Consider the following 16,207-nt stretch of genomic DNA (forward strand, 5'->3'; position numbering starts at 1 on the left):
GGAAATCCACATGGAGTCTCATCCAGAAAGAATAGGCACTAAAAATTTCAAGATTGTTCCTGCCTTAACTATTTATTGAATTGAGTCCCTGCATCTGCTGTGCTTGTACATTTGTACATTTTATGCACTTAACCATGGCAATAATCTCATTTATCCTCGCAGAGAAGTGTTGGTTGTTTTTCTTTGTTTGAATTGTTTCTGTGTGTGTGTGTGTGTGTGTGTGTGTGTGTGTGTGTGTGTGTGTGTGTGTTTCTATGTCCTCAGGGACAGTTTAATTTTTTAATCTACATCAGAGCCAAATAGGTCAATTCTGACCCTGTGATACCATTGTTAATATGAAGATGGGTCTGAAACCTCCTTCTTCTAAGATGCATCAGCATTCTTGAGAACTGTACCTGTCTTACATATTAAGGCAATTTCCCTGTTTGACTTTTCTGCTCCTTTACTTCATTGGAGGTATTTAGGTACAAAGAAGTTTTATACTATCACCAAGATAGAAAAAAATTATTGGTATACTAGAAGCATAAATATTATTTTCCTTTGAAAAGAGAATTCTTATATATTATTTGTTTCTGCTTTTATTGTCAATAACAAGCCTTTCCATATATCTTTAACTTTTGAAATAATTGCTGGTGTTGGTGATAATTTTTTTTCTTTTATATTAATTACATGTATGCTAGAGAACATAATTGAAAATTTTGGAAATCTAAGTTATTTAAAAAGAAAGAGCTTTCTTTGTGTCTCCTTTTCTACATTAGCAACCTAGAATCACTTCAATTAAAAGCTGCTGTAGATAGTTGGAATGCCATTGTGGCGGATGTTAGAAACAAGATTGCATTCCTCAGGGTAAGTTCTGAAGTGTACTTAAATCAAATTGAATTATGGGAGTGGGGGCATGTTTATAAAAGAAAATCATTAAGAAATTTGAGAATTATTTTTTGTTTAGGTATCAAAGTTTATTCCGTTGTTCATTATTTTCACATAGTAAATGATAAATATAAGTTGTAGACTCATATGTGTAACCTTCTAAATCCTTTGTCCAGGAAAAGATAAACTCAAAAATTGTTCCTTATACCTAGTTTTCCTAAAATTCTAAAGCCAACTATACTCCATTCATAATTAAATGTCTTAACTGACTATAAATAATAATTAATGTATTTATAGAATAAAATGGAGAATCAAGTAGCCTGTATTATTTTCTAATCTTAACATTTTATATAATTATCCCATAATGCAAAAATCTTACTGATTTAATTGAATTGAGAACATGAAAAAGGTAACCTAATGACTATTTATTGCTATGGGTTTTGAATTTTTATATGTTATATTGCTATAGAACATTGATTGAATTTTTTTGAATCCACAACACTGCAGATAAAACAAATTATGCTTAGTTGCAAAGAGCTGCACACCTTTTTAGTGATGATTTTGACTGTTTCCCCAGGTCATTTTTACTCAATCTTCAGTGGTACATAGCGTTTCTTTTAGGTATATTAAAAGTTTTGGTCTCAAAGAGCTTCCTCTTGTTCTCTGTCCTTGGCTTCTTCTAAGCATATGGCCTCTTCATTGAAACTTCTCTTTTGTTTTATAAAGTTTTGTTTTTGGTTCTTATGGGTTGTTTCCAAAAAAATAAAGCAAACTGGGGATAATTCCAAAAAATGTTGAAAACGTCTTAAGTTCTCAGGATTGGTCTCTGTCTCTCTGTCTATGTCTCTGTCTCTCTCTCTCTCCCTCCCTCTCCCTCTCTCTGGATCTCTCTCTTGCTCTCACTCTTACTCTCGTCCTCGCAAATCTAAGACAATAAAACATTTTGGAACTGGAGCAAGCTAGAGATAAACAAATATGTATATTTAATAGTATTCTCTAGCATTTTTTTCTTCACGTTTTACAAAGGAACATTGACAGACTTCAACTTTTTGTTCTAAATGTGTTTTTTCCTGTCAGCCTATGTGTTTCTTACAGGTTCTTGACTCTTTAGATTTTTTACTCTTAATTCACTTTTTGTCAGTGGTTCCTATTAGGAATTGGAAATGATGGAAACGCTAAAGAGTTACCACAGGAGCTAAATTATGTCACTGTTGTAGTTTGTTTCTCCATTGCTGTGACAAAACACTCTAATACCTACTGTGGAGGAAAGGGTTTATTTTATCTTACATCTCTTGGGTCACAGTTCATCACTGAGGGAGCCCAAGTAGAAACTCAGGGCAGGAACCTGGAGGCTGGAGGAATGCTGCCCCCTGGCTTACTTTCCTGGCCCATGCTCAGCCTGATTTCTTATACAGTATAGAACAACCTTCCCAGGGGTGGTACTTACGCTCACAGTAGAGTAGGCCCTCACACATCACTCATGAAGAAAATACCCCACAGACATGACCACAGACCAGTCAAATGGAGGCAGTTCCACAATTGAGGCTCCCTCTACCCAGGTTTGTCAAGTTGACAACTTAAAGCTATCCAGCAGAGTCACTGTATCTTATCAACAAATGCCTAATTTAAGTGTGAGGATGAAAGTCTTGAGAATTATTATATATAAACTGGTCTGTTTTTCTGTCAGTAAATTCAGAACCACTAGTTTATGTTATTATTTTCAAGTATTGCTATATATGATTTCTTTACATATAGCTATCCTCTAAATAGGTGTTTTTCTTCTTCTATCAGACACAATACAATGAACAAATCAATAAAGTGAGGCAAGGATTTGCCTTGAGTACCTTGCCTCCAGTCCAGCTTCCCCCACCACCACCGAGTCCTGAGATACTGGTAAGAAACATGATGTTTTCAGAAATTGATATCTTCATTTTGATAAAATGTAAGGTATAAAATACAGAATATACAGTGTGTTTGATGTGTGCTCAAGATGGAATTAGGTACATGTTGTAAATACTAGTTGCCACTGATGACCAAAGCATGCTGATATAATTAGCACATGACAGTAATCAGACAATACAATTTGACTGAGACCAGTAGACTATTATATCACTGAGGTTTAGTTATGCATTTTAGCGCTGAGAGTACTATTTCATCCTCTCAAACTCCTCTACATTGTGAAAGATAACTGATGAATACTCAGGATCCTCACTGTTCTCATGTCAGCACTAGATAACTGAAACATCTCAGCATAATAAATACCCTAGGAACCTTTTTCTAGGGACTTAGTCCCCTCCACTTCTAGACTTTCTTTTGTTTAAGTTTTATAATCTACTGTATCTTTGACAGCAAGGACAGCTTCTACTTATGCCCCTTCTCTACTTGTTAGAAGTCAGTGGATTTAATCAGATATAAGTCTCTGAACTTTAGAGACTAGAGTACTTACAACCCATTATTATTATTATTATTATTATTATTATTATTATTATTATATGTTTGGGTATAGTAAGTTAAGACAGTTATAAGATTTATATGTAGGGCAGATGGCTTTCAGTATTAGCACACATGCTTGTATTAGAATTTTGGAAACTTCAGTTCTACTTATTGATGATAAAATTATTTGAGATAATGTAACACAAGTGACTTCTTGTCCAGTTCCTAATGGAGTCCTGTTCTCATGTGAGACCTCATGACAGCAGTATTGTCCATACTTCTATGTGCATTCTTGTCTTCTAGTTTTTCCAGCCAACCACTTCCAAATTCTTTCCACAAACCAGTTCCAACAGCCTAAAAACTGTATGTTCAAATTGTTTATCAGTTACCTCATTACTAGATCCTAATTTTTCTGTACTTGTTTTATAGTTTATGATGAAGTTTTATGTGACAAAGTATCTATCAAAAACAACTTCAGGGAGGAAGAATATGTTTTGGCTCAAAGTTTCAAAGAGGTCTATCCATCATGGCAGGAAGGTTATAGCACAGCCAAGCAGTTCATTTCATTATATGGACTTGGAAGCAGAAGAAAGAGAAGACCCTTGGTTCTTTTCAAAGAATAGTTGGTCATATGGCAGTAGTGGCTCTCAAAGGGACCAGCAATACTGATTCAGTACCCACTATTTATTTATTTAAAACTTAAATGAAAATTTTGAAATGATACACACACACACATACACACACACACACACACACACACACACAATATCCAACTTTAATAATCAGTACTAACGGTCTTTATGTCATCTTCTTATTCTCCCTGGAATATTTTTTAATCCAAACCATGGGCATCACATAATTTCAGTATGTATCCTATAAGATAAAGAATTATTGTTGGATATAATCATAACATCATTATCGTATCTAAAAGAATTGTAAGTTATGGATAATTTTGATTTCTAATATCCAGTTAGAATTTTCATTTCCCTAATTGTCTCAAAATGTCTTTTCTTACTTATAAGGCCAGTATCTGTTCTCTACTAATTAAGAATCAATTGTGGTGCTGGGCATGGTGGTACAGGCCTTTAATCCCTGCATTCCTAGGGCAGAGGCAGGCAGATCTGTGTGAGATTGAGGCCAGCTGGGGCTACAGGGAAACCCTGTCTGAAAAAAAAAAAATCAATTGTCAGCCCATCTATTAATTTTTTACTTTCTTGTTTTAGGATCATTACTTATAAATATGTTAATGTCTTTTCTTTCACTTCATCAAATTACTATTGTACTCCTGCTTTATGCGCATGCTAGACCTAGCACACTGTGGATATAAGCCTGTCTGCTTCTGTATTCAAGAATTAATGTTTCTCTCCCATTGACAACTGCCAACAACCCCTTTGGGAATGCAGTCAAATCCACAGGCTGAGCACTAGGGGACAGTATCCCCCTGACCAACCCTACTTCATTCTTCCATTCTCTTTGAAGCTAAACATAAAGTCACGATTCCATCAAGAGGTATTGTCAGTACATAATAAAGAAAGCAGGATTTTCTCTGGATAGCTTTGAGTTCTCTTGTGAAATTTCTGAGTATCAGTATTGCCTGTCAACATAGGTAGCATTCTCTGAGATCACTTTTGAATCTTAGATTATTAACATCTGGTGGAGGTCTTAAAGATCACCTCTTCCAACCATCTCGATTTATAGACTAGGAATTTGACATCCAACCCTATTGAGCTAGATAGAGAAAAAGAGGAGTAAACTATTTCTGTTTTCCATTTTTATCACTGCTCTTTCTAGTCTATCTCACTGCCCTTTGCTTTTTCAAATATTCATAGATGTAAGTAGTATTCTGACACATTACTGCTAATATACTTTGTTATCTGAATTCCAGTTAATGCTTTACCATTTACATTGCTCTGTGAATGTAAACATTTCCTGTGTAAATATATATGTGTAGTGTTTTTTATTTATTTATTTTTTACCTTTCATATGGTAGATACAACAGTTCCTAGGAAGACCCCTTATGAAGGAATCTTTCTTTAGACCCATACTTACTGTTCCCCAAATGCCTACAGTTTGCCCTGGAGTCATCTCTGCAGCTGCACAACCTAGACCTCCCCTGGTAAGAGCCTTTCTTGGTGGAATAAATATTAACTAGTTCTTTATCACTGTAGTGAAATTCCTGAATAAATATTTCCTCTTGCTCATTTGTTTGAGAGGGTAGTGATGACAATGGCAGGGGTGATAATAATTGACTGAGTTTTGCCTGTTATTGCCTTTATCTTATTTATCATTTCCTAATATTAGTTTAGTTATAGAATATAAAGATAAATATGTTTTTTATACTAGTAAGTCCTTAAAATTGTAGGTTTACTTCTTAACAGATAACATTGTAGGATAGATTGTCATTTTTATTTTTAGCATGACTATTGGGTAGAAAAGCAAAGAAACCAAGTCCAACCAACTAAATTAATTCACAAAGCTTACATACATACCCAGTATAGGACACACAGAGTGTTTCAACTATTATCTACAAAAATAATTCAAATAATGCCTGCTTGGAACATGAACCCTAAACTTTTAAGCTTTATTCAAACCTGAGGAAGAAATGAAGACATTTAAAATAACTAGAATTATTGTTTATAGTTTTAACTAAACTTTTACCAAGAAAAAGAAATATTCTTCCAAAAGAATAATATTAGATAATGAAAAGAATTCCAAATCCTGACTTGAACATAACAGCATTCTATGCAGTTATGCATATATGTATTTACATATGTACCTATAAATATGTATATACATATATGTCTGTGTGTATACACACACATATACAAACTTATATAGTAATATATGGTGCTTCTATCTTGCTCACAATCTCCTTTTAAAATGGTCAGATGGACTTAAATATATAGATGCCACCATCTACAAACAAATATGAAAGTAAGCCTCAAGACTTTAAATAGGTACCACATCTTTTTATCATCAGATTAACTGTGTTGCTCATATAGTTTGCTTACTGTTATTCTATAAAGATCAAGGAAAAATTTTTATTTAAATAATTAAAGTCTGTTAACCTTCTAATAAGATTATCTTCAGGGAGAAAAGCTCGAGATTGAGGCAAATCATATTTCCAGGTAGTATTCTAGTCCTTTCATGTTAGGCCTTTACAGGGTATTCCAGTGAGTGTTAGTAGATGATAACCCATAGAGGCTTAGGTAAAAGCTGTCAGGAATATCATTACCTTAGTAACCACATTAACAGTCTAAAAATTCATTACTGATATTAATTCAATTAGTCTTAATGTTTCTAATGAAGAACTACCATAAAATGTGAGAGAAATCTTGATGGCATCACAGCTTTTTTTAGATATATCACTACACCTTCCATATTCCATTGTCAATGACATTTCTGAGATATTGGACCAAAGCTGTTCTGATACTATCAGCATCTTTAGTCCATTGAAAATTTAACTTTGTTATTTTTCTATTATAAAAGTAAATGTGAAAATTGTAAAGAAAAATACAAATACAATAGAAATATAGAAGTTAGGAAGTAAAGTTACCCTGAGGTAACTTTCCCTAGGAAAAATCACTATTTATAGATTGTTGCATGACTTAGACTTCTTTTTATGTTAATATGCATGTACTTATTAAAATTTCTAATGTTAAAAGAGTCACACTACAAATACCATGCCATATAAAACTAAACATATTCATGGGCTTCGCTTATACCCAGATATATACATCTACTTTTAAGAACTTGATATAATTTATTCATTCTTTTATTGGCAGATTGCAGGTGGTTTTCAATTTTCCACTATTTTTTGAAATTCAAAAATAAGCACTTTGTATGAATGTATGTATGTACATGTTGTTAATCACTGAGGCAAACATGATCTATTTGTAAAATGAGTTAAAATAGTTAATCACAAATTATAAATATTGTACTTGTTAAGGAAAAAAATGTGGATGTCTATATTTTACTTATTTTTTTGAGACTGATGGTTAACTCTCTACCCCTTGCAGATGACTGGTATAGCCTGGACTATGCCAACACCTGTAGGAGAGGCTGTGCAACCCAGTGCAGGTCTGGGCATTGATCCTTCCATGATGAACCTGGAGAGGATTGCAGACAGACTGAAAACTGCTTTTCCACAACAGACAAGGTACTTTAATTGTACTTTAGTGCTTTTTTATGAATAAATTTGGGTTCTTTTTTGAAATTTCTGGGTATCAATATTTCCTGTCAACATAGGTAGCATTCACTGAGATCACCTTTGAGAGTCTTAGATTATTAACATCTGGGGAAGATTTTTAAGATCACCTAATCATTTTATAGACTAGGAATTTGGTATCCAAAGTTATTCAGTTAGATAGAGAGGAAATGGAGTAAATTAGTTCTTTCATATTTCACATCATATAACTATAACAGTGAAACATTTCACACATAGACACACACAAAAGTGCAGGTACTTTGTTACAGTGGTCTTAGTAAAATAAAACTAAGAAGAGAGTGCTTAACAGAAATGCCAAACATTTCTGCTTTTTATTAGTTTTGAGTCATGAGAAGGTAACTGCTTAAAATTAGGCTTACTCATTTCTTAGAAGAACTTGTTGTAAACTTACCCAAATTTTAATGCTACCAACTGCAATAATTACCTTAGTAACCCATTACCAAAGTAAGCTTTGAGTTGATTTTTTGCTAAACTTCAACATCATCAAGTTTCAGTTTTTTTCTTAATTTTTTTAAAATAAATGTTTTTTCATATTACAGAAACAGTAATACATTTCACAGTATTGTTGAAGCTTGTTATAGAGTTTTGTCAGTAAATAATACTCAAAAATTAGAGTAAATTTATAAAATCGCAAACTTACATTCTAAAATACAATTACATATTTTTAGTTGGAGAATTATATGTTTAGTTATTATAGTACTTTTTTTTTAACTTCCCAGAATGTGATTTTTATTTCTAGAAGTTTGATTAGGTGATTTACATTTTCCGTAGAGCACAGGTGAAAGTACACTGGGGTAGAACAGTAATAGAAAAAAAATGATGGAAAACATCTTGGTGCCTGGGATTAGGTGAGATCCAACATCAAGGCCTGGATGCCCAAGACCATGTGTGGAGTCAGGATCCTGACCCTCAGGGGAAGTAGGAAGAGTCCATTCTAGAGAATCTGCAAATGACAGAGACCTCTCCTGTTCCTAGTGTAAGCCCAACACAACTATCATACACAACTTGGGACCTCATGGGAGGGGGTTTGAGGAAATACAACCACTCAAGAGAAGGCTGAAACTGCTGCCCAACATCAGGAAGTCCTCCAATCTGCTCCACCATCCACCACCAGAGGAATGGGGAACCATAGCATATTTGGGAACCAAAGCGCCTCATATGAGGGGACCACATCTCCATCTCACAAGAGGGAACCACAGCTCCATCTCACAGGAAGGGAACACAGCTTCAGGTTCACAGGGTAGGACCACAGCTCCAGCTCACAGGAGTGGACCACAACTCTGACTCATGGAAGAAGACCACAGCTTCAGGTTTACAGGAGACAACCACAGTCCCAGGCTTACAGGATGGAACCACAACTCCAGGGTCACAGAAACCACAGTTCTACCTCAGAAGAGGGGACCACAGCTCCAGCTCATTGGAAGAATGGCATCTCTAGGTTCATGGGAGGGGACCACAGCTCCAGGCCCGCTGGAAGGGACTTCAGCTCCAGGTTCACAGGAGGAGACCACAACTCCAGCTCACCAGAAGGGACCACAGCTCCAGATTCACAGGAGGTTACTGTAGGCTGAGGCTCATAGGATGGGACCACAGTTCCAGCCCACAGGAGGGATCATAATTTCAATTATGCTGGTTCCTAGTATTTTCTTATCTCTGTCACTCAGTCTACATGATTATGTTTAAGATAAAGCATTTTGAGTTCCATGATAGAGGCAACAGTTACTTGCTGGCTTGAATTTCTTGCTAAACAGACATTAGAATTGGAGAATACCACTTTTTCACTTTTGCTCATGGAGACAGATGGCTTGTGTGTTTTCTTTTTCATGATCAAGGATCTGGTTGGCTTTTTTTTTTTTTTTTTCAGTGTCTGCACTTTTCACATCTTTCTTCTTGGTAGAGGGAACCAGTGAGGAGATAATCTCTTACTGGAGTCATGTTTTGCTGAGAGCCACCACTGCCACCGTCTTGGCTCTCCACCCATTTTCTTTCTTACTTGCCAAGTCATTTCTTTCCTGCTCCCGTTGATATCCCTCATTCTCCTTGCGGTTGGTCACCTGGGTGATAATGGCTGGCCAGCCATGGGTACATGGCTTGGTGGCTTCCTGCAGGCCCAGCAGGAAAGTCACAATGAGTGCAGCACTGTGGAGCACTCATAGCTACCTCCTGGGTGCAAGTACACACAGTTCCACACTCCAAGAGAAGCAGCTGGGCCCACGCCCCATGTTCCACTGCCAGAGCCACAGGGTGGGCTCCTATATCTTAATTTTTTGAGAATCCTGATCATTTATTTGTTAGGAGACACAGTTCAACATAAGAAGTCATGACTTTTCTGGCTTTTCACAGTCAGACTTTAACAGAAAGATATTTAATTATAAAATATCTACTCTTATATATGAGGAAAAAGTCTAGTGTTCCTTAGTGTTTTCATTTGAAAACTAGCACTTTACATACCATTGCTATCAGAATTAGATTGTGGTTTTGTAAGGTTCATAATAAAACATAAAATACCATGTAATTATGAATAAGGATAAAAATCATAAGCCAAAGGTAATTGTTTAAGGCTAATGACATGACACTTCTCCATAATGACATGACAAATACTCCATTCTGCACTTGCTATCAAAGTGTACCTACAAGGTTTGGATTCCTGGACTTGGGGGGAAAAGGAAAATACTGATTAAAATAATTACAGATTAGTTCCATTATCATCTAATAAATATATTTTTGTTTGCTTTTCTGTTTAATCTTTATTTTTGTCTTTGAGTTTTATGAAAGTAAAACAGTTAACACTGAGAAAGATAAAAAAAAAAAAAAACAGGGCTTAAGAGATGGATCAGTGGTTAAGAGCACTGGCTGCTCTTGCAGATGATCTGGGTTCCTAGCACTCACATGGTGGCTGACAGCCTCCCATAACTCCTGTTCTAGGGGATCCGATGCCTCTTCAGGCCTCCGAAGGCATTGCATACACTTAGACATACAAGCGGAATGCTCATACACTTAAAATAAAAAATAATAAATTTTAAAAAGAAAATAGAGGGGCTAAAGAGATGGCTCAGCAGTTAAGAATGCTGACTTTTCTTGCAGAAGACCCAGGTTTGAATCCCAGCACCCACATGGCAGCTCACAACTGTCCATAACTCCAGTTCCAGGGGATTCAACAGCCTCTTCTGTCCTCTGCAGGCATTGCACAACATGGGTGCATTTACCTACATGTAGGCATAACACTCATACACATAAATAAAAATAATAAATGAAATATTTTTTAAAAATTTAAAAGAAAATAGAAGTATAGTTTTTTGCAAGAAATAACTTAATCTTAAGGGAAATTTGAGGTATAAAGACCTCAGTACATAAATAAGTAATCTCAATTTTCATGTAATAAGCTCCCCAAAACTCAATTAACATCCTTTGGAAGAAATAAGTGCTAAACTTTATCACTGGTTAACACATTGAATATCATTATTTGATACACTTAGAAATTTTCATTTTGGTTTCAGATAAATACAGGTGACTTTTTAGATTCAAGATTTATAGAGTTGAATCAATGTACTACATATTGTATGAATGGGATTTTATATCTCATTTGAGGGCATGTCCTTTAAGACAGAAGGAAAAACCAGCACTTCTCTTTTCTTGATCTCTTCCAGAAAGGAGCTTACAGACTTTTTACAACAAGTAAAGGATTCTCATGGGAAGTCCTTATCGGGACTGACATTTGATGAAATTGTTTACAAGATTTCCCAACTGATTGATTCCAAGAAACCTCAGGTAAAATAAATAATGAAAACAAAACAGAACAATTTTAACTTTCTGTTATCTCTGTAACAACTGTTTTAATTACCTATGTAACATGCTAAGAGAGTCAGCTAATCATATTAGATCATTAATAGTAAATTCACAGCTTCAGTTTCATAAGTGATACAAGAAGATTTTAAATTTGGGTTTTTTTTTTGAGAATTTCATACATGAGTATTGTATTTATATCATTTTCACCCTTCCCTCTTCCCCTCTAGCTCCTCATATGTGTTTTCTCCCAATTCCCTTTCAATTTTTTGTCTTCTTTTGATTATTGTTTATATATATATAATCAGGGAGTTCATCCCTGGTTCTCCCTCCATTAGCACTCATTGTTTGCATTTAATTCCTCACCTAAAGGTTGGGACCCTGTGAAATTTCCCCCATCCACATCAACATGTCAGCTGGTGGTGGTATTATGCAGACCTTGCTAAGCTACCATATTGTGGAGATTTCTACCATATCTAGACTGTATTGTCTAGCGGCAAGTGTTCTATTCCTCTGATTCTTACAATCTTTCTGCCCCTTTTCCATGATGTTCTCTGAGCCTTAAGTACAGGGATTACATTGTAGATGTATTGATTAGGGTGAAGTACCCCTTGGCCAATTACTCTCTGCATTTTGATCAGTTGGAACTTTGTGATAGTCTCCATACACTACTTATCAAAGAAACTTCTTTTTGCAGCAGGAAGTTCTTAATCATACTAGAATAGAACTTGATTCCTTTCCATTTTTTTATAGGTTACCTAGAATGATTCAGAATGAGGATTTTTTTTTCTAATTTTCTGGAAACATTTTATTTAGAAAAACATGTAGGATTGTATTTCTCTTTACCTAGCTCTAACAAGTATTGCCAGCATTTGTTTTAAGATTTATCACGAATCTTGTTTACCTCTTTGATAACTCTTGCTACAATATATTGTGCATATTTCTGTCAATTTGTACCATTTTAGGACAATTCTTAAAAATAAATAAAATATTCCTGTTTTTAGAGTCAAGAAAAACCTGTGCCAAATGATAATTGTGCCTCACCCAACCACTCTTCATCACAGCCTAATGCTCCCCAGACCCCCAAGCCAGCTTGGAGGCCCCACAGTTCTCAAGATTCTTCCACATGGGAAGGAACCAATAATCTGGTGAGATAGTTGTTGACTGTACGTACATTTAGGTTTCCGAGGGGATAAACAATGTAAGCTTTAATATGCCCATTTTTCTCCAGGATAAAGAAGAAGAAGAAGAGGAACCTTGTGTGATCTGTCATGAGAATCTGTCTCCAGAAAACCTTTCAGTTTTGCCTTGTGCTCACAAATTCCACTCTCAGGTAAACCTTTAAGATTGTTAACATTTTACCATTAATCAGCTAAGCAAGGTTATAATGCCTTACTTAAAGTATATATACATCACCATCCAGCACCATTTCACAAATCCTACTAGGCATAACTCTGCACTTTGCCTTCTGGATACCATATAGAAACATTTATATCTTTTCTTCTGTATACTCATGGTTGTACTATTGTTTCTTAGAAGGACAGCCTTGAGATCAAAATGGTACATGGTAGACAGTTCCCCTAAATAGAATTTGGAGAAATATTGACTGACATGGCAGTTGAGAGGTGGAACTAGTAACACAGAAATGCCATTTTACCTCCACTTGCTGAATATTCTACAATGTCTATTGTTCATGTCTAATAATGGTACCTTCTCATTGTAAGGCATAATATTTCTCTTGGCAATCTGTCCAACCTCTGGTATTTAATTTGAAGATTCTGAGGCTTGAGTATTAATATTAGAAAAATGTAAGGCTGGAATATCTTTTGTTTGTTCTTGGCATTGATATGGATTAACTCCTAATGTTGCTGCTTTGTAACTGTTACTGATGTGTTATAAGTGGTCCAAGTTCTCTGTGTAAAAAAAAATCATTTGGTAAAGGAAAAGACAGACTTAGACAAGAAATGTTTCTCAGGGAAGTGACCACTTACCTGCCTATTCAATCCATGCATCAAAATACATGTTGTAACTTGTTCAAAATTACATATTTCGTCTGCTTTGATCTGAAGAGATATGAAAAATGGATAAGCCCAAAAGATCTCTGAGAATGATACTTAGCTACCTAACTTTTTCGAGTTTTTGAAGTATACTGATTTAAAAAAATAAAAGATTTTCAAAGTTTATTCTTTGTCATTGCCCAGTAAATAAATGGCAAATAATTCATCTAGATTGCTTTTTAGAATTAACTGTTAGACCTTAAATATAGTACCTTCTCTTAACCCTCTCTTATATGACCTAGCACTCCATTATTTATATAGAACAAAACTATTTGGTTTTGGATTCAATACTTAAGTAAAATGTAACATATCATTCATAATTTAAGATTATTGTCATTGTATCATAGAAAACAGTTTGAAGAGTCATCTAGGGAGTCTAACCTTATATCAATATAAGTGTTTTGGTAACTAATGTATGTTTGGTTGTGATTTTTTATAAATTGCAAATGAAAGAAATATTTAAATAAAATCAACCAAAGAGAGAATATAGCAGATTTTCTCAATATCCTTTTCAGGAAGAATTACTAACCATTTTTTAAAAATCCATTGATGCAGAAATGTAAGTCTAACAGAATGGCCAAAAGATGTTCTGCAGTTGCCAGCTATATTGCTTAGCAAGCCAGAGAAAGTGCCATAGTTAACATAGGTACCTGGCTTGGCTTTGAGATTCTCCCAGAAGACATGTTGGTTGGTAACTCTGATGTATAACATGGCATCTGCCTCTAGTAAGCTAAATCTGAAACTCTGACTTGAATCATTTTACTCCTTAGTGCATTAGACCATGGTTGATGCAACAGGGGACATGCCCCACCTGCAGACTCCATGTTTTGCTACCAGAAGAATTCCCTGACCACCCCAACCGGCAGTTGCCCAAGATCTGATACGAGGCAGGTAGCTATACATAAGATCAGTTATCAGACAATGGAATTTAGTTCTGCTTTTTATTATGAGCTGATTGTATGAGTGGTGTGAAGCAGTAATGCTCTTTGGTATTATGCTAAATAGGCTAGGTAATCACACCCAAGTTGCAGTCAAAGAGATCAGGGAAATCCTCAGGATACGTAACCTAGAAGGGGCTTAAAGAAGTTGTAATAGTTACATTATGTTTGCTCTTACTAAGTTTTTTCTTCTATAAGCATGAGAACTGTAGACATAATGCCTTCCTAGTATATTTCTAAGAATGTCCTAGGTTTCTTTCCTTTTTCTTCTACTTGTTCTTTACTTTCTCCCAAATGTGCTACATTTTCATTTCCTAATTAAATTTAGGAGGAAAAGTGGAAAAATACCACAGATTTTAGTTTTCCTTTTAACTTTTAAAACTAGTTATTAAAATGTAATTATTATAAGATATATTTCTATCTCTCTTATTCTTTTCTGTCCTCTAAAACAAATACCCATGATGAGATTATAGGCTACTTGATGTTAAAAACCATGCAATGACCTATCATAGCTTATGAGAAATGATTGCTCAGTTTCAAGGTATTGTATAAAACAATTTGTCAAATTGTTGATGTCTTGAAATCTGCCATAGTGAGAGACTTTATACCATAGAAACTGGTAAATGCTATAAAAGTAAAGATTTATCTTTCCCTCAAGAGTTAGTTCTTAAACATTTACCAGCATACCACAAGACATATTCCCAATGTTTTCTTTGAGACAGTGTCTCCCTGTAGCCCCAGCTGGCCTGGAACTTACTATGTAGACCTAGATGGTCTGGATCTCACAGAGATTTACCTGCCTCTGCTTCCCAAGGGCTGGGATTAAAGGCCTGAGCCACCACATCTAACATGTCCCCAATGTTTTGCATAATAAATGCAGAAAAAACTTAGAATCAGAAATCAGGAGGTAGTAGAAAAGGCAGATATGCAAATTAAGTCACTTGCTAAGATGAATAATTGAGAACTTATATTCCTTTGTAAACATATTCTTTGGCCCTTTGCATTTTGGAGAGATATTTTTCTGCCTTAAAGATGTCTACTTTCATGTAACTATTCTGGGGAAGAGGTGAAGCCATTTATATAAATTTGTTTCTTGTGACAAATTTGAAGTCCACTAGGCAAAATTGCATATCTAAACATTGTCACTGAAAGCTTCAGTTCTTAGAGATCAAAAGCCTAAATTAGCATTGTATATATGCTGTTATTGTACATGTCTGTCATATAAAACTTGGACTCATAGTTACCTTGTGAGACAAATATCCCTTGCTTCATATTCACAATTTAAATTTAAATTCCATTAAATTTTGGGAAAAAAATAATGTTTTCTGACTCAGCAACTATTTTCTCTGTATATTTCAGTGTAAATATATTTTGAAGTTATTTTGAATGTTTATTTAATATTTCTATGTAACTGTATGATAAACTTTTTTCTGTATTAAGAATGGACTAAAAAATGTGAGGGGAAATAATTTTTAAAAGGCAGCAGTTGAGCTGGTGAGATGGCTCAGCAGGTGGCACTCGTCTCTAAGCCTGATGACCTGAATTCTATCCCTGGGACCCACATGGTAGAAGGAGAGAACCACTGAATCTTGCAAATTGTCCTCTGACCTCCACAAGTACAGTGTGGCACATGTGTGCCCCCCCACATACATATACACAAATAAATATATAAGTAAATAAATGTAGTAAAAAAATTTAGGATACCATTCTTCTAGATAAATAAAATACCCAAACTGTGTTGGAATTATAGAATCTAGAATTATGGAATGATCATCATCTTGTCATGGACTTGTAGCAAGTCACCTTATAAAACTTAGTTTGTATTTACACCTTGTTTCTTAATTCACTTTTATAATTGTAATTTCATTTCTATGTGGAAAAAATAAATATTTCATAATTGA

The 16,207-nt window shown here is 35.0% G+C and overlaps 1 protein-coding gene across 6 annotated transcripts in view; it reads left to right on the plus strand.

Annotated features, from left to right (window-relative positions):
• Dzip3 (DAZ interacting zinc finger protein 3) overlaps positions 1–15,467 on the plus strand; it is a 113,359-nt gene extending 97,892 nt beyond the window's left edge. For all 6 annotated transcript variants that reach the window (XM_029567509.1, XM_029567510.1, XM_008841427.2 and 3 more), the window contains 8 exons: positions 759–846; positions 2,659–2,760; positions 5,291–5,416; positions 7,320–7,459; positions 11,176–11,296; positions 12,316–12,459; positions 12,543–12,644; positions 14,139–15,467. In XM_029567509.1, coding sequence (XP_029423369.1) covers positions 759–846; positions 2,659–2,760; positions 5,291–5,416; positions 7,320–7,459; positions 11,176–11,296; positions 12,316–12,459; positions 12,543–12,644; positions 14,139–14,249 — 934 coding nt within the window. In that variant the 3' untranslated portion in view covers positions 14,250–15,467. The remainder of the gene's footprint in view (positions 1–758; positions 847–2,658; positions 2,761–5,290; positions 5,417–7,319; positions 7,460–11,175; positions 11,297–12,315; positions 12,460–12,542; positions 12,645–14,138) is intronic.
• Positions 15,468–16,207: the final 740 nt, after the last annotated feature.

The sequence above is a fragment of the Nannospalax galili genome, unplaced genomic scaffold (assembly GCF_000622305.1).
Source record: "Nannospalax galili isolate Female #2095 unplaced genomic scaffold, S.galili_v1.0 scaffold261, whole genome shotgun sequence".
Taxonomy (NCBI): Eukaryota; Metazoa; Chordata; class Mammalia; order Rodentia; family Spalacidae; genus Nannospalax; species Nannospalax galili.